This window comes from Daldinia loculata, assembly GCF_022478755.1.
Source record: "Daldinia loculata strain CBS 113971 unplaced genomic scaffold F4817scaffold_41, whole genome shotgun sequence".
In the NCBI taxonomy this organism is placed as follows: Eukaryota; Fungi; Ascomycota; class Sordariomycetes; order Xylariales; family Hypoxylaceae; genus Daldinia; species Daldinia loculata.
The window spans coordinates 65714-84227 of record NW_026054895.1 but is presented as its reverse complement, the minus strand read 5'-3'; the positions used below and the strand labels follow the sequence as shown (position 1 = coordinate 84227).

The window sequence follows — 18514 nt, the reverse complement described above, 5'->3', positions numbered from 1 at the left end:
TATCGATTAGATACATCTGTACGGAATACCTAAGGGTACGAAGTACATAGGGTACAATACTATGTACAGAGGTACGTACCAAAGTACCGCCCCAGCTAGCTGATGTCCTTAGCGTGAGCTTAAAGTTGCGTTATCAAGGTTATCAAGGTTATCAAGGTACGATAAAAAATAAAATCTATTATTATTCTTTCTCATTGAAATCCACAATAAATAAATATAGATCCCACTCAAGCCGATTGAAAATATATTCGTGGGCCACCAATCCCCGTTCGATGGCCGAATTAAATTCAACATGCGACCCTCATTGCAAAAAGTAGTAGCTTCTACATTTCGAGGACTGCATACGGTAGCCCCTCTCCCAAGACCACAGCGATGCTTCCAGCAAACCACCTTCGCCTCTCTGCCACGGAAGCGTAGCTTCTTTACTTCAAATCGGTTACTTGCAAATTCTACGAAGGATGGCGTTTCTACAGCATCAGAAGATGGTGCTACCGACAGTTCGGAAACACAACAGCAAAATCGATCCCCGGCCTCCAAGCGCAAACCCGTTCGTGTCTCAGCGGCAAAGACTTTGCGCTTAGGACTTACTACCAAACCGCCTCAGCGCACCACTATTCCGAGGAAGGATAACACCGATTCTGAGATGGATTACCACCGAACTATAACCTCTATATGCGTTGCCCAGTCTTTCGATATGGAAGCTGTACAGGAAATATTACGCTTCCACGCCTTCCAACTGGATCCCGACGGTACCGAATTCGACCCTACAGGTGTTGTACATGCGAGGGGCATCAATAATGGGGACATATTTGTCTTCCCCTCCGGAACCGTGGTGGCTTGGTCCGTACCCACCGACGCCCTCATGACCCTTGCCACTAAGCAGCTGATTCAAGCCGCCCAGCTGCCCCATCTTAATCGTCTCGAGATGGAAGAGCTCGAATTCATGCCGGATGAATCTCGCGACACTAGTTATATGAGGGGTGAAGTTGTCGTCCTGGGCACGAGAGCACAAGAGCGAGAGAATCACAGATTAGATACGACGCTCGCCAAAATCGCCTTCTCGAGCGGCCTAGCCAGAAGTCCTAAGCTAGCAGTGCTCGAAAACCAGGCTATTGACTATTTCCAAAATTCCAAGAACAGTCTTGACTTTCTCGAGGGAGGCCTAGAGCACAAGCTGAAGCGCAGCGCCGTCTTGAAGATGACCGGCAATCTCCTTAGCTTGAGATCGCAGCTGAATCACTACTCCGACATAACAGACCAGCTCCCCGATATGTTTTGGGATTCCGAGTCGCATCTGGAGGATTATTACAACCAGATCAGCACTATTCTAGATATACGGCAACGTATTGGGATTCTAAATAAGAAGATTGACTACGGGTTTGAGAACGTAAGTGTCTTAAGAGAGATGGTCAGCGAAAAGTACGGCCACCGGCTGGAGTGGATCATCATATTCCTCATTACCATCGAAGTCCTATTTGAACTGAGAAGGGTATATCGTGAGAGCATAAGCGAAGCAAGTTCAGACTAGATATCGAATGTCCTACGTACCTTTATACGTAGGTAGGTGGGAGAGATACCTAGGAGATACTTAAGAACACCACTCAGTCCATGCTTATGGCACTTTCCATACAAGCTTCAGACATACGAAAATACAACGCGCTTTCTAAGCCAACGTATGAGTTCCCTGTAAGTTACTGGCATAAATTTGCATCAGCTTGATCACTTATCTGAATGAAAGGATTGCCCATCCATGAAAAGAAGCTATAGTAGGTTGGTAATGACGACGGTGGTAAACAAGCAGACACCAATATATAACGCTACACGCACAAGACAGAATAAGGGGTAACTTTCGTTACTCAGTATTCAGATATACCAACCCGCCAAATCCTTATCCATAGCAATACTATTTTCAACTCCTTCACTACACATCCAAACCCGAAGGTAAACTCATCCGCATCACGATACGAGGGTAGTGATAATGGGCTATAGAGAGGAAGAGCTTCTTGGGCCTTGATTAGCAAGGGAATAGTAACCAACTCAACTACTGCTCTTCCGTCTAGTATGATATCCTTAGCATTGTTCAGTATTGGCCAGTCGATTAGTTATTAGAGGTTCTTCATCTAAAAAATATCTTGGTCAAACAATTTGTCTTTACCGTCACACGCCCTAACCGCTCCATTAGCCCCTTTGTATGCGTTTCCCGAGAGGTCTTCCTCCATGCTCGTAGACAGCTAGAAGCTCATCTTGGCCAAGACTAGTGATCGATGGCCAGAAAGAAGGCGCCTTGTGGATAAGCACGGGCTGGCTCCAACGTATCATGCCTCCTTCTAAACCCTCGGCGAACACTGTTTTGATGGCAGCTTTTCCAGGCCACGCTGGTATATCCGCCTCCTCGTCCGTCATGAACACGACAGCCATTCCTTGATCTCCATAGCGCTCGATCTGCGGCGCGCCCGCATTGCGACCGTGTTTAGGGCGATATACCACGCCTCTCGATCCCCACGTGAGTCCTTCATCGTATGAGACAGCGTATTCAACGCTGAATGTGCCATGTCTCGTGGTCTCGAATACTACGACCAGCGCATTGACGTCCTGCTGCTGTCCATTTGCTGCCACGCCCGCCGTATCGCGCACGCTTGCAATCCCATGCATGCCGTCGCGCAGATTCTCATGCGACGGATGGCAGCGCAGACACCGAGGCGGGCCGCTCCAGGTCGCCCCTCCGTCTCTAGAATCTACGCGGAAGGTCTCCTGGTCGTTGTGCGCCAGCTCGCGCGAAAACGTAAGTTGTATTTCCTGTCCGTCCCTGCCGCCAAGTCGCATAAACGGCTCCCATAATCCTAAACCATGACTGCTGGCTGCGCTCTGCTCCGCGGCCTGAGAGGCGAATCTCCACGAACGCCCGCCGTCTTCGCTGCGGCATACCGTCTACGATGAGTTAGAAGGTGTTTTATTCCGATAGTAAAATAGTAAGACTAAAAAAAAAAGGTAATAAAGTATAAGTTTGCTCTGGCGATTATACATCTTAATTGGAATTAGTACTCACGATGCGGAAATGCGAGGGTCGGCTGCCGGGCTTGCGGTCATGGTTCCGGAATGCGGCGAGAACAACCGGGCCATTATTCCCGGGGGCCGAAGATGGCACTTCGATTAAGAAGCCGTTATCAATATCACCTGTGCCGCGGGTGACTTCTCCATGCGGGCTAAAGGTGCGTCCGCCATCCACACTGCGCGAGACCTGGAGGACGTGCTCGCGACGGCCGGGGCCTTGGAATCCCGTTGTTAGACATAGTAGATCACCGTCCGAGAGCCGGCACAGGCGAGGGTATGTCCCGCCTGCGGGGTGTAGGATAGTCTCATTATTGTTGACTTTCCAGTGGATGGGTGAAGATGCTGTGTTGTTATTGGGGTCGCCGCTTAGTAGGGGGCCCAGGTGTCCTAGGACCTTCTGAGTGAGCCTACCGGCCATCAAATATTAAGGAGGGATCTGATTAATCAGTCGAGGTTAGCAGCCAGAGATAAATGAATTTAGTCTTAGGAAGAAGGGTCATATCTATTAGTAGGTTATCTAGGTAGGTAGGTAGGTAATGTATTTCAGGCTTTTAAAGACAAGTGATGATGTCTCGGCGTACACGCAATCTTCTCCACATATTTGTCTGGAATCTTGTCGTAGAAAAAGATATCATTTCTCCCTTTTTTCCCGGTATTAAACTACAGAGTGATCGTCAACGCGGGAACTTTAAAGAACGCAAGGATCTTCCGTTTCGACGGCCGATGATAATATAACGTGTGTATCTCTACCTACACAGCAACGACTTTATTTCAGTGTTAGAAGTTGTTGATCAAATATCCCCTGGCTTTTAATGATGGTTAATGGTTTAGAAGCATACCGAAACTAAACGCTGTGACGTATGAGATAACCCACTATAAACCTTCCAAAACAGGAAGAAGACCTTCAGGTGTATGCGTTTGACCGAATCTGAGCTGCATGTCCTTCTCATTTATTATTGCATACGCTGTGTTACCTTTAGTTCCGGGCACCTGGGCAGTTAGACTTAAGTTCTGGTGCTTTCTCAATAGCGACACCTAATCGCGATACGCGTTTACAGGGAACTACGACAAAGTACTGCCTTCATATGAACATATCCTAGAATAAGCTACTACGCCCATCGATCCTGTCTAACAGCTTGAGATACTCACCAAGTTTAAAGAAAGTTACACTCTAAAAGGAAATAAAATCCAGGTGCATTCTTAACTCTACTTCCATGTGCTCTTAGATTTGCCATTAACATTCAATACATTCAACGTTAACATCACATTATCTTCCCAAGTCCATACTATTCCAATCAACTCGTGAGTGTCGGCGTATTTCTTCTAACAGACTCTTAAATTACACCATTTACATATCTTTTGAGAATCGCATCAAATCCTATTTTTTTGAGTTCTATTGTTGTACATCAAAATGACGAGTAAACCCCCAGAAGGTGCCGATGCTAGCACTCAGACCCCCCCTATCGATCAGTCCCAGCAGCAATGTCTAAGATTCATCTCGGGGACTCGCAGTATGCGCCAGAAGTTAGGGGATTTCAAAAGAAAGTTAAACCGCAGTCAATTGGTGTCGTCATGTTCACTACCATCCAAACCATCGGTATAGAAACCCAACGTCGTAGTCCCGGATAAGAGTGAACCCAGCGGCGGTGACGGCGGCGGTGACGGCGATAGCTACAACTGTCAACGTCCCTTAAGCTCAATCGGCCTTACGGGGTCAAAAGATGGCTCTATAGACGACAACAAGGACTCATACGCGCCTGGATGGGATGACTGTCAAGTTAGCGGAGATGGCAGCAACTATTCTGAGGGTACAATGTCCAATATCGACGAATTAGCCAAGGCTGTCCCACAGCTTCCCATATTCAAAAAGTGGCCGGATGAGGAACTCAAGCTCCAACGCGAGGTCATTGAAAAGTACGAAGCGGGAGTCAGACTGTGGACTAAAGAGAAGCTCATCGGCATGGAAAATATGATTACGGGCCTTGGCGCCAAAGTGTGCACCTCGCTCTATGCCGGGTCGGGGGATTATATTGCTTATAAAGAACCAGGGTCCGAAGCTTCACAAATTCATGCCTCCTTCGACTGGACTAACATGTTCAAATAGGTACCCATACAAGGTCGATTTCCACGGCTACCAAGCTATGGCTTTTCCGCTTGTCTCACGGCCCGAAGGGATGGCATACAGTTCCATGACCATTAGCAAGATGCCAGCCTACACCTACGTACGCAAGGACCTTGACGAACAGGAGAAGAAGTTTACCCAATGCCAGGCCACTTGGGACGAAAACCCGGTAGGGCAGCATTTTTACTCGACCTTCATGAGACTTCCGTTCCCGCCATATATCAACAAGATCGTGTGTATCGGACTCGGCAACTTCATCGCCCCGGGTAGTGATGACGAGAGCCCGTGTATGCTGAGTCTTTCTATGCTAAGGCATGCGGCTGTCGTTACCGCCGCCGAGGCGCTGTTCAAGCGATTTGGCCGTCGAATACAAATTTTCGCGCAGGACGTTAAGTATACCCCCGACTGCGCGGCGGTCCTATTCAGAAAGGGTTTCTCCGTCGTAGGTCGACATGGGGCAAGTGGATTAGCCGAGATCGACGACATGACGTTTGTGTTTGCTCCCCCTTCAGATTTCTGCCTCAAGGAGATCGTAGCGGATATCGCAAAGCCCGCAGCTATGTTTTGGGGCACGGTTTTGACACCGGCAGAAACCGATATTTCAACCAGGGTCCATCAGCTTGTTACCTTCGGGGAGCATATCACGTCCGCTTGGAAGTATGTGCCTCTCGTTACCTAGCTTGTTATTCTATATCCTACTTGTTAAATTATTTCTTGGGGGATATATACTTACCATATCATTCACGTAGCTATCATGTTGCGGATTTCGATACACCCCGCGTACGTATACTCGTCAAGGAGTACGATGTATTTCAGTTTCCGTACACCAACCTATTTGGATCAGCGTCAATATATACGCTCAGGGGAATGAGCATAGCTAACATTAGATCCGAAGATAAGACTTCTTAATAGCCTTAGGATTATATTTGTTATGAGTTGGTAGATAGGAGGTCCGCACGGATACAGCGTTGGTTGTGCATTAGCTTTTGGGCTGGTTCATAATTAGATGGCCAATATAGTCACTAGCGGACGTAAGAATAGAGTCAGCTTTCCTATATGTTTACCAGAGAATAGACAAATAAAGTCGGCCACAGAAGCGTTACCATATTCTCCGAGTTTGAACTTCGTTGACTCGGTGAATACATGTTAGCGGGCCAATACAAACTACTAAAACAATCAACCCTCGCCCGGCGGAAATAAACTAAGATAGGACTCGGTTGATATCTAGGAGGGGACTTCCTCGTCACTGCATTACTCTCAAGGTGGACAAACAAAGCTTGTCACTTTTTATGGAACTAAGCTCCGAATAATATTTCAGCCAGTCGAGTCCATCGAGTCCATCGCTAGAGTTACCTCCTCCTCCTCCCTCTTTCCCCCGACTAGCCCCGTATGTTTACCCTCCAACCCCATTTAAGTATTTCCTCTTCTTAACCCATTCCCCTCTCTTAATTTTACTCTCATTCTCTTCTCCCAAACATTATCGTAACTCCTCCCTAATCGACCTATCTGGCTATCTACCTACCTACTTGATGTAGGCATTTACTCCCTTACAGATAAATCATGTCGCCATGAACAATTCCGCAATTTCGACTACGACTACTTATCAACTGGCCACTGAAACCGGCGATAGCTTCTTCTCAGATACAGGTTTAACTTCACTGCACCATCTCAACTTTCCTCGTCAACAACAACAACAACAACACGCAGTTGAGCCCCACCCCCCGCCATAAGTCCTAGAAGATGCGCACTAGGACCCAGGGAGAAACTAGTAGAAGTATTACACTGTTCAATACAGTACAACAAAATGATGACCTCCACGACGACGGAAAACACACCATCACAGGTGACCAAGTATCAATAACGGAACTACTTCAAACTGGAAACACCACAACACAGACCTACGAGTATCACGACACAACACAGATTGATTAGTAAAACACATTATCATCATCGATTAAGTCAGCTACCTACGTTAGTTAACCTTTGAATTATCTCAACCCCCACTCATCAACTACCTGACATCTCTACAATATTGTTTTATACACGAAGGCTACGCAACGCACCATAGCACAACAAGGTGGCGACGACGATAAACCTTGTATCGAAATGCACGCCTATCTGTTAGACGGGCGGCAGGGGGAAAACGCACGCAAGACAAGATGAAGCTTTTCTATCCCGAGAGGCGGAAGGAACGCAACAAAAAATATTAATGAAGCCGTCTACGTATTTCCTGCCCGTCCATTTGCCCTAAGGGGGAATCCTCCGTATTTCCACTTCGCTAACTCCGTTTCTCCAGTGTTGACAACCGTTCTAAGGGGAGGCCAACAAATCAGGGGAAGGGGAACAAGGGAAGCCCCCGTTCTTGGTCCTTTCGTTCTAAGCAGAAGAACTCAATGCCTTTTTCTACCGTGGAAGAGTATCGCCACCTGCACTCCTCGCAATCCATTACATCACCCCTTTATGTTTGGGAGCTGTGATTGCTTCCTAATTCAATATGCAACCTTGATGATCAAGAACCAACGCCAATACGACTTTTATTTGGACATGTTCTCGCTAACTCGTCCGGTTTCCAAATCGGGTCCCGATGCTGGGACGTCAGCCCTTGGCGGGTTAAACGAGTAAACACCATCTGCGCCATAGATGGGTTGACGTAATATAGTATCTGTCGCATAACGATGGTAAACTTGTGGTATAGAAGGTTTCTAGGCTTCTCTACCAGGAACTGGCTGGCCACCATTTGCCGTCGGAACTGCGGGAGCCATCGCGGGGCTGCCATTAACTACAGGCATATGTTTAGGGCTTTGGCTAGAGGCTGGATAGTTAGGCACGCCTGCTCTAACTGCTGCCAACCTTGCTGGATCCCCTCCTAGACCAATACCACCTAAGCCGACCGGTGCACCAACCTGCCCTTGACCGGACATCGAATTTCTAATACCCTCGTTCGTCCTTTGAGCACTCTTGGTCGCATCAAAGCGAGCTTTGGCTTGATCCATGGCTTGCTGGACCTGGTGAGGGTTGAGGGACGTATGAAACGACGAGGTACCTGGAGTTTGGGGATTTGGATTCTGCTGCCCGTGCGGGTTGAGCTGGTTATTTGGTATTGCAGGCGAACCAGCTGGGGGATAGAAGCGTCTTGATGGGTCATTGCCTATATTTGGCTGACTACCATATGATGGCTGCCTTGTGGGTGTTGCAGTCGGATTATACCCTGGGTGGTGAGGGATAGGTTGGTGTTGCGGTGGCTGGTGGGCGATATGCGGGGATGCCGTCCTTTGAGGGACGCTAGCTGCGCCATTTGCATACGGGCTATATGGTTGGTGCGTTGGAGTACCATGCTGCTGAGGTTGATGCTGTGGTTGATAAGGTTGAGGATGATAGTTGGGTGTTTGAGCGGCCTGTGGGTACGGAGGGAAACGAGCCTGGGGTGTTTGGCTACCCATGTTAGGATAGCCGGGCATGGGTTGGAATGGGGGTCGAGCTTGTGTCGGCGTGCCTCCGTAAGGACCGGGCTGTGGGAATGGCGGAGGTTTATTGAATTGTTGAGGATAACCCGTATTAGGATAGTGGTTAGGAGGCCGGTAGCCCGTGTTTGATGGGGGCCGCTGGGGATAAGCGGCCGGCATTGACTGGGGTGGCCTTTGTATCGCAGGCTGAGGGGGTCGTATCGGTGTTTGCGTGCCGTAGAACGGTGGGTTGGGCATCGGCGCACGGTTGGCGTGATACTGCTGACTATACTGCAAGTTGTTCGAAGAACTTGAAGAGCGATGCGTAACTGGCCGAGGATTTACGGGAGCCTGCGCAGCTCTTGCACGAGCAGCTGCCTCGTCTTCCTCCATTAGACCTTGATATTCATCGGTGCGAACTTCAATCTTGGTTGATATGTTCAATTCATCCAGCTTATCCGAATTTAGGCGTGCAACGGCATAAGGCGGGAGCATTTGAATAACAAGGGCCAGTTGTGCTTTGAGGGCCTGGTAAGTGGCCGTCTCTTCTTCGCCGGGTTGTACCGGTGTCCCGTTCGTGAGCATATCGCTATGAGACGGATCCGCCGCATATCGACTCTGACTGGATGCGGTCGGAAGGGTTAAATTACGATTCTTCTGGTATGATACCAATGTTTGGATCATGTCAGATACGTCTTGAAGGATGTCATCGACATCTTTCTCCTCATCAGATTTCTTTGGACAACAGGCCTGTTCAAGGCTAGGGTCTACCATAGTGTCATCCCAATTTTCCAGGGCCTCCTTAATTAGCTCTTCGTCTACCTCCTCGACGGGGGGGCCAGTGACATCTTCTGTTTCCTCGGGGGTGTCTTCCGGTAGTTCGGTCTCTATTAAACGATCGAAGCTACGTCTTCCCACCTTTTGCCACCACATGGTGTGGCTAATTAAACCCGACGAGATCATGGCAGCCGAATCATCCTTTGAGGGGGCGAAACTGGAGAAGGCGCCACGGAATAGGGCTTCCATCTCGGACATCTCGAGATCGGAGGAAGATGGCTTGTTTCCAGCCAGGCTTAGAGCTCGCTCGCGTTGCTTTGTCATTATTTGCGAAGGGGGGGCGGCATTGCTGTAATCTAGCCAACGTCCAGTAGATATAGTCTGACTAAAGTATGACCCGGCTCGGTACTTAGACTTCTCAGTCAATTCAGGGCGATGCCAGCCGACTTGGACCCCTTTGGTGGTGCTCTTCGGCGCCTTAGGAGGTTGGAGCGACGGTAGGTTGCGTGGAGCTGGGAATAGCTCCCCTAACGTCTTAGATTTCTTGTCCTTCTCAATGGCGGAAGAGAAGGTATAAGGTATCGCCTTAGCAATCTTCACGCCGCTAGGTAAGCCATCTTCCCTCAATGATCGAACAGTCGTTTCGGCACCATCGCGTTTGAGGACAGGCTGTTGCAGACTCGAGTACAACGGCTTCCCCCTCATGGGCTCTCCAATAATCGTTAGCACCGTGTTTCCACTGGCATTCGACTGCAATTCGTTGATTAAATTGAGATCGTGGAGCACATCAGAAACGCGGGGATTATAAGGATATGACAACTCCCGCTTGAAAATGTTATAGGCCTGCCGCTTGAACTCGATAATCTTAGCAATTGCTTCCTCGTTTACTTTGGCGTCTTGTCCAGGTTGTATATTTCGTAGCTCGGCCAGGTGGTCGGCGATGGAGATTTTGACGTCGGTAATGACATTAATAAGGTCATCATACTGCTCTCGAGCCACCTTGTCGGCAATAGAAAGTAACGGTGTTCCATCGTCAGGCTTCTTTCGTTTTGCTTGGGGTTCACCAGAAGACTCTTCAGGGTCGGGAAGGGGGCGTTTGAGGACAGAGGGCGTTGGGTCAAGCCTATAAATCGCGAGTAGTGAGCACTAGAACACATTTATGTATTACGCGTGGAGGAAGAAATCGTGGAGGGGAAATGCGCATATGATTCGGAAAGAATATTTACAACTGCAGAGGGCAGAGGGCAGAGAAATATTATGTACCTTTGAAGAACTTCATAGTAATTACGTATTGTAGGCTGGTCGACCTTTGTCGCGCTTGGAAGAGAAGTGCCATCGGTTGCTGTGGGAGTAATGCGATCAATGGCAAGACCATTTGGTGGTTTCTCGCTAACGTCTGAGGATTCGCGTTTGCGCTTGATGGAGCTACTAGCGATGGATTGCGCGGTATTGACATCGGAATCAGCCCCAGTATCGGGACTATTAGCATTGGAATTGACGTTGACGTTGACGTCGACGTCGGCGGTGTTATTGTTATTACTATTGCTGCTGTGGTTGCTGAACTGCATAGGCGCAGTGACGCCGTTAGGGAGTGCTATGGCTGGCGAGGCCATTTTTGCCTAGTTGTAATGTAAATTTTATTTTTTTATTGTTGCCGTCCGTGGTATGCAAGATGCGGCGGTTGATATCGATGGGCTGCTAAGAAATTGGCGGCTCCGTCGCGCTGCACGGCCTGTCGGTCGCGATTGAAAAGGGACTTGGAATTTTGTGGTTGCTTGCTGGTGCGACCGCGACCTCCCAGACTTTTGGACCCCCAAAAAGACCAAGACCCAGGCAAGACCAGGTCGTCAGGTATCAGGTACTGGAAACTGCTACTGCACTTGACTACAGCAGGTATTCCGTAGGTAAGGAGGTACCTAGAATAGGACCACAAAATTCTTGCAAGGGCAGTAGGAATGGATAGGACGCACCATCCGGCGAACTAATAGATGGAAGTATGTAATAAGAACAGAAAAAGGAACAAAAGGGTTTTTTTATTTTAAAACCAAGTCCACCACGAAAAAACCATTCGGCGATATTAAGGAATCGGTTTAAAATGGATATGCTATTGAATGCACGCAATTTTAGTTTAGCAATTTTCTTCCTCGAAACTGCATTTATCACTTTGAGAGGGAGGGAAGAGGCTGCGACAATGAAATGAATCTGTCCGTCCTGACTTGCCTGCAAATGATGGCCCACGCTACGGGACTACGCTAGGCCTATCATGGATTAGTTCCATTAGCACGAGCCACCAATTATCATCCGCACGTGATTGATAAAGTAGGTACCTGAGTGTAGGTACCTAGGTACCAGCGTATTTTTCTTGTTGTATGTTGACGAGAACAAACACAATTAACATCATCATTGGATTATCATGATAAACTCTATAACTACACTCACACGGTTCTGCAAATATATATTACATCTCGTATCTATCCCAGACGATACTGGGTATAGGATTGCTACCGAAACTGGATCGGGCGTTTCTAACATGTAAATGTAAGTAAGTCTTGCGCGGACCGGAAAAGATGCATACGACCTTACTACATGCGTATCATTAACTCCAACTACGAATCCCTCGGGTAAGCAGTTTCTACAGAATCCTTCTTGGTAAACATGCTTCTGCTTTTTGACAACGAGATGTTACACGTTAAGGAGGACGGTTTCTTTCATCATCTATTTACAACATAGAGATATGAATATTTTCGTGTCTGATAGTAGCACTGCTGCTATTTGAAGATAGATCTGGCTGGAAGCACGTGCGTACATAACGTACACCGCCGAATGTAGGTACCCTATACGGGTACGTTGTGTATGAAAATGAACGTGTTCCCAAATACTACTTGCCCGTATACTAAAGGCTAATTAAATCGGCAAAAAGCTTACTGGACGAACAAATCATTAGACAAATAAGACACTGCTAGAGTTGGTAAAAACAGTATGAAAATAGTGGCATGCTAAACGAATACGTGCTGTAGGTATGTAATTTACAACGGAGACGACGTCTCATCATGCTCAATGACCAAGTTTCAACGGCAATACCCAAAGAAAAAAAGGTCCCAGGTCAGGAACCAGTTCGAAATGCACTCAAAACCGTTCTCGCCCTCCAATTATGGTTTAGCCAGTCGAATTTCCATGTTACGTCTCATTAGCCCCGCGAGGTCATTCATACATCCCCTTTCAATCCCTGTTAGACTGTATCTATTTGGCCTTAGCTAGTCCAACGGTGCCCTTTCCAAGGTCATAGATAGAGTACCATCTTCGGAGGAATGCATCACCGAGAATGGCAAGAGGGCCAACAGGAGCAGGGAAATCCATGCCCATGAAAGTAGAGATACAGCTGCCCTGAACCTCGAGAATGTAGTCATAGGGTCCGATAGCGAAGTCGTAGCCGCTCAGCTTGAAGCTGATATCAGGAAGCGAGTCACGGACAGAGCAGTCGACGGTGTACTGGCCGTTGAAGCTCTTCTTAGCACCAATCTCCTTGTTGAGTAGCTCAGCAAGGTCGGAAGGAAGGGCAATAAGGGAAGTGCCGGTGTCAAGTATAACACCGGTGTTGTCAAGCTCAGCAGTCGCGTCACCGAAAGAAATGGAGTCGAAGTCGACCTCCCAGTAAGCCTTGCGGCGTAACGGGATCTCGGTGATCTTGCCGGTGTAGTGGTCATTGTCGACGCCACCGAAAACAACCTCCGAGGCGTCGTCTCCATTCTCGCCGCTGAGGTAGAAGGCAAAGACGGCATCATCAATCAACTTCTGGTTAACCAACTGGTAGAATGGAGGAACGATGCCGTTCACGGAGAGGCGGTCAAAACCTAATCCGAGAATGCCATCAAATCGACCAAAGGCAAAAGCCAAACCAGGTTCACTCGTAGCCTCAGCAAAATCTTGGTTCTTGACTGTAAGATCACCAATAGTCAAGGTATCTTGAGATACGAAACCGCTCAAGCTACCAGATCCGTAGCGAATTTCGAACTCAGTGCCGTTCTGCTTGTACGTCGAAGAAGCGGACGAGTCGTACTTAGAGTGGAGGTAGCAAGCGATACTACCGCAGGATGAAGAGGGGACCCAGAGGTTGGAGCTGCCGGTGTCAAGAATGACTTTGAAGTCTTGGGCGGGAGTGCCGATGCTGATTTCAGAAAAGTCTAGCCAGTACTAATTAGCGACTAAGCTCAATAAGCTCCCCGCGCGAAGATAGATACACATACATTGAGCATTCATGAAGTTGGAGATGGGAACAGGATGATCCTTATCCGTATGGATGGATGTATCTTGGAATACGGCCTGGCTCTGAGTCTCAGGTCGAGCGCCCATGTACTTCTGTCCAAGACCGCGCATTTGCTGCTCAATCGGGATGCTCTCCTATTATAAACCATCAATACCATGTCGCGTCAGCTAGCTAAGAGAGATACGAACCAGTTGCTCAGCCAGGGGAATCTTCTTGAGCTTCATCTTGTGGATGCCGCCGGCCTGGGCGGAGCCTAGCAGCACAGCTGCGGTAAGCAGAGCTCCCTTCATCATGGGCAACTCCGATCGGTATCGACTAATTAAAATAATAAGATTCTTAACAAAACGAAAGGGTGGACGAGAGATACCCGAACAAGTTGAGATGGAGGGAAATGCAGATGAAAGTTGATGATTGATGAGTTGGGTGTTGTAAATAGGTAGGAGAAGGAGGAATGACCGATGATGTTACGAGAGACTAGAAGATAACGGGTTGAGCTCCTCTAATCAATCAGCGCACGTCTGTGTTTGGGGGGCAGGCACACTTAGCCTACCTAGGTAACTTTCTGGGGGTGGAGTGGAGACCTAGTCTCGTGCAAGATGAATACAGCCCAGACTGTACAGTACATGCCCTCTGCGTCCTTTCCCATGACGACTTGTAACAAGCACGCCTTGCCTAAAATTGTCCGAGTCCACCCAATGACGCAGGTGGATTCGCGAATGTGGATCCAACTGTTCCGGGCAACCAAATGCTTGAGGCAGCAACTGCTGATGACACAAGCAGGTACAAGACTCAACGCCACCCGGGCGGGCTGCCTTATGTCCAATAGAATGTGGCATATCCACATTAATCCGTTCCGGAACACTTAAAGGGGTACTCAAAACATAGAGGAGATTCCGTACTGTACAAATCAATCAATATTTCGAAGATAACTGGAGTAAGCTGTTAACATGCTGACATGTGACCTAATATCTGCGTTCGCATGTTGGTATGTGAGAACCTCACTAACGTTAGGTTACCACATTGTTATTCTTATGTAAGAAAGAATATGGAAGATATGAACACTCATACAATGTGGTGTTAATTCTCATCTATTTCTTCAGCATTGTCCATTGTGCTCGGGCTTCGCACGTTTTATGAGTATAAGTCACTGGATCATAGTAACATCTTTAATATGTCAGGGAATACACTTGCACTCGGATGTAACCATGCCAAAGCGTATATCCCCAACTTCAATTTCCAATCAAAGACTCAGTATCAGGGCAATCACTATAAAAGGTTTATTAGAAGTCATAGTACCGCGGTCAAGGCTAAGATAAACTCGTTTTAATATCACCCAACTAAAGTCTTATGTATGGTGCTATTAGAGCATTGGTAATTTCGTGTCTTACCAAGAACATAATTTTGCTATATTCGCATAATTAAGTCTGGTCTTTCCATTTGACAACCCTATGTTATAACGACAAGTTGCTTGTTTTATTTTATTTTTTTCGAATAAAAATATTTATTATCGGAGACTAGTCTAAGATCACATCTCGGCAAATTCATTTATATGAATATTAACTATTAGATTTATGAATAATAGTATTAAATGATGTTAATATGGATAGGACACGGGTTACGTGATACTACCTAAACCAACCAACATGTGCCCACAAGATAAGTTTAATATCTTATATAGTCGGCTTTCTTTCCCCTTCTGAGTTTCAATAAGATGCTCAAGTATAATGATGGATAGATGGAGGGAGCTCTATAATTGCAGTCAAACTCGTAGACCCTTACGGATTCCTCGAGTGTTACTTACCATATCACTAATGATGTACTAGCTCCTTCGAATTTGTCCTGGCCAAGCATGCAGACATGCTATATGCGCTTACGTGAGTTATTAAAATCCCACAGCTTCATCCTATCAACGAATCCAACTAGAAGTCGGTAAATGACAAAAAGAAAAAAGAGAAATGCATGGCCATCTTACAGATAAGATTACCTAGGTTAGGTAGCTACCCATCTATGATGTGTAATTGTGAGCTTGAAAATCTAGGCTTTTATTATGATACCATCTACAACAGCAAATGGCAAAAGCATGATGAATATTAGTGAATATTGAAGCTGAAAAGTTACCCACCGTAACAGTAAATATTAGGACCTTGATAGTTGCGCTGATTCGCCGACTTCGGTACGGATCCTCCAGTGTAAACACTAATGGATTAGCCCTACTAGAGTGGTAGACGCTAAGCTAGGTACCTACTCCGCCAATAACTCCGGATCCTTAGGTACCTGGACAGCTAGAGTAAGCAATCAGGAGCGTAAGCAGATAGGAATTCGCCCACTATCACCCCGCTCTTAGTTAACCGTCTAGACTTTTACATTTACTTAAGAGGAACCCCACCAAACCCCAATTGGAGGAGAGAGAGAAAAAAATTATTATTCCCTCTCTTCGTCTTCCCGTCTTCCGTCATCCTTCTTCCTTTTATTATTTATTAAACCTCTCCTCGGTCTACTGAAAAACTTTCTACCAACCCTTACCGGAGCGAGAGAATCTTTTACTTTGCATTATTTTTCTCAACTTGTAGTCCAATTGACATTCCATTCTCATACAATGGCTGCTAACGGTTCTACCTATGCTCTCTCCCAAGAGCACAAGCACGTCAGTAATACCACTTCAGTATCTGCTTCGTCTTCACGAGAATAATCATGCTGACTCGCCGTTAGTTGCTCGAGAGATCTCTTCTCGACTCTGATCCGGAGGTTGCGGAGATTATGGTAAGTTTCCTGCCCTAAGCTGATTGATCCTGTAACTGACTCAATTGTTACTACAGAAAAAGGAAATTCAACGACAGCGGGAGTCTATCATCTTGATTGCCTCTGAAAATGTTACTTCACGCGCTGTCTTCGACGCCCTTGGCTCTCCTATGTCCAACAAGTACTCCGAAGGTTACCCTGGTGCTCGATACTACGGTGGAAACCAGCACATAGACCAGATTGAGCTTCTCTGCCAGAGGCGTGCTCTCCAGACCTTCCACCTCGACCCGGAACAATGGGGTGTCAATGTTCAGTCTCTTAGTGGTAGTCCCGCAAACTTGCAGGTCTACCAGGCTATCATGCAGCCCGGAGGCCGGTTGATGGGTTTGGATCTCCCCCACGGCGGTCATCTGAGTCACGGATACCAGACTCCCTCCCGAAAGTAAGTTTCTACCTTGGTTAGTTTGGACTGACCTCCAATGGCTAACCTCGCTACTTGTAGGATCTCGGCAGTCTCAACTTACTTCGAGACAATGCCATACCGAGTAAACCTCGACACTGGCATCATTGACTACGACAGACTCGAGGAGAACGCTCAACTGTTCCGCCCCAAGGTCCTCGTCGCCGGTACCTCGGCGTACTGCCGTGAGATTGACTATGCGCGCATGAGGAAGATTGCCGATTCAGTCGGAGCTTACCTTGTCGTCGATATGGCCCATATCTCTGGCCTGATCGCAGCTGAGGTTATCAAGTCTCCCTTCCCCCACGCCGATATAGTTACTACTACAACACACAAATCCCTCCGTGGACCCCGTGGCGCCATGATCTTCTTCCGAAAAGGTGTTCGTAGCACCGACCCCAAGACCGGCAAACAGACCCTCTATGACTTGGAGCCGGCCATCAACTTCTCGGTCTTCCCCGGCCACCAGGGCGGTCCCCACAACCACACTATCACTGCTCTTACCGTTGCCTTGAAGCAGGCCCAGACTCCCGAATTCAAGGCATACCAGGAGAAGGTTGTGTCCAACGCCAAGACGCTGGAGAACAAGTTCAAGGCTCTCGGCTACAAGTTAGTATCCGACGGTACCGATTCGCACATGGTTCTCCTAGACTTGAGACCCCAGGCCGTGGATGGCGCTCGCATTGAAGCTGTCTTAGAGCAGATCAACATCGCTTGCAACAAGAACGCCACCCCAGGCGACAAGTCTGCCTTGACGCCTTTCGGTATTCGTATTGGAACACCAGCCATGACCTCGCGTGGCTTTGGAGAGCAAGACTTCGAGCGTGTTGCTGGCTATATTGACGAGAGCATCAAAATAGCCAAGGAGATCCAGACTAGTTTGCCCAAGGAAGCTAACAAGCTCAAGGATTTCCGAGCCAAGCTCTTTGAAGGCGGCAATGCTAGGATTGACGATCTCAGGAAGGAAATCGCTTCCTGGTCCCAGACTTTCCCTCTTCCCGTCGAGGGATGGAGACACGATGCAGGCATCTAGTATATCACGCATGTAGATGAATTACGATGAACCGGGGAGTTATTGTTCAACATATAGATTTGAGGGCGAAAGAGGGGCAACTCAACTTTTCTCTAGTTTGTGGAAACAGGTTAGGCTTTATTACGGAAAACAGGATGACAAAACAGGACAGTTGCATGCATTCATCAGGCGTTGCAAATATCATAAGAGCTCCGGAGTTTGGTATAGCTCTGGGGTCTGGGTCAGCGGTAGCACTGCTTCAACGCAGTAGATTATAGGGAACTTATATCCATTCGGTGTTTTATGTGTAGATAATAAAGTTGCTAGGATCTTCGCATCAGGGCGAATATCAATGCAATACATGAATCTTTACATGCTGGTGTAGCCGTGCGGCCGTAGCATTCATCAAGTATCAACTCCTGTACGAACTTCATGAGCAGAACCAGTTGTAATGGGTCATGCTCAAGTTCGTCAACTATCACGTCATCCGGCAATCACTGGTCCTCATAACCCTTATTACAAATACACGAATATATTTAGCATCACAGTACACCAATACCTACGCAAAGTACGCAATGAATTGATCTACGTTTTTTAACAAACGTTACTAGTTTACTTCCTCATATTCGGCGCTCTTACAGATATT

General features: G+C 47.5%; 6 protein-coding genes across 6 annotated transcripts; 3 read left to right on the top strand and 3 right to left on the bottom strand.

Annotated features, from left to right (window-relative positions):
* The first annotated feature begins 170 nt into the window (after window positions 1-170).
* F4817DRAFT_187247 (sporulation protein RMD1) lies at window positions 171-1879 on the top strand. The gene is made up of 2 exons (XM_049298424.1): window positions 171-1686; window positions 1739-1879. Exon 1 carries the CDS (start codon window positions 293-295, stop codon window positions 1526-1528), a length of 1236 nt encoding a protein of 411 aa, XP_049156968.1. The 5' UTR covers window positions 171-292; the 3' UTR covers window positions 1529-1686; window positions 1739-1879.
* F4817DRAFT_187244 (glycoside hydrolase family 93 protein) lies at window positions 1854-3853 on the bottom strand. Its single transcript, XM_049298423.1, has 2 exons — window positions 3047-3853; window positions 1854-2928 (listed from the first exon to the last, which is right to left on the bottom strand). Exons 1-2 carry the CDS (start codon window positions 3467-3469, stop codon window positions 2179-2181), a joined length of 1173 nt encoding a protein of 390 aa, XP_049156967.1. The 5' UTR covers window positions 3470-3853; the 3' UTR covers window positions 1854-2178.
* A 719-nt stretch (window positions 3854-4572) lies between these two features.
* On the top strand, window positions 4573-6154 carry F4817DRAFT_187218 (uncharacterized protein). Its single transcript, XM_049298422.1, has 3 exons — window positions 4573-5100; window positions 5156-5830; window positions 5923-6154. Exons 1-3 carry the CDS (start codon window positions 4865-4867, stop codon window positions 6080-6082), a joined length of 1071 nt encoding a protein of 356 aa, XP_049156966.1. The 5' UTR covers window positions 4573-4864; the 3' UTR covers window positions 6083-6154.
* A 1721-nt stretch (window positions 6155-7875) lies between these two features.
* F4817DRAFT_317943 (uncharacterized protein) lies at window positions 7876-11006 on the bottom strand (the record flags this gene model as incomplete). The annotated part of the gene is made up of 2 exons (XM_049300871.1): window positions 7876-10516; window positions 10657-11006. The coding sequence occupies 2 exons, from the start codon at window positions 11004-11006 to the stop codon at window positions 7876-7878; spliced, it is 2991 nt and encodes a 996-aa protein (XP_049156965.1).
* A 1363-nt stretch (window positions 11007-12369) lies between these two features.
* F4817DRAFT_344115 (Asp-domain-containing protein) lies at window positions 12370-14188 on the bottom strand. Its single transcript, XM_049304095.1, has 3 exons — window positions 13846-14188; window positions 13638-13791; window positions 12370-13574 (listed from the first exon to the last, which is right to left on the bottom strand). The coding sequence occupies exons 1-3, from the start codon at window positions 13948-13950 to the stop codon at window positions 12634-12636; spliced, it is 1200 nt and encodes a 399-aa protein (XP_049156964.1). The 5' UTR covers window positions 13951-14188; the 3' UTR covers window positions 12370-12633.
* A 1789-nt stretch (window positions 14189-15977) lies between these two features.
* F4817DRAFT_344113 (serine hydroxymethyltransferase) lies at window positions 15978-18240 on the top strand. Its single transcript, XM_049304094.1, has 4 exons — window positions 15978-16301; window positions 16367-16417; window positions 16474-16838; window positions 16899-18240. Exons 1-4 carry the CDS (start codon window positions 16254-16256, stop codon window positions 17887-17889), a joined length of 1455 nt encoding a protein of 484 aa, XP_049156963.1. The 5' UTR covers window positions 15978-16253; the 3' UTR covers window positions 17890-18240.
* Window positions 18241-18514: the final 274 nt, after the last annotated feature.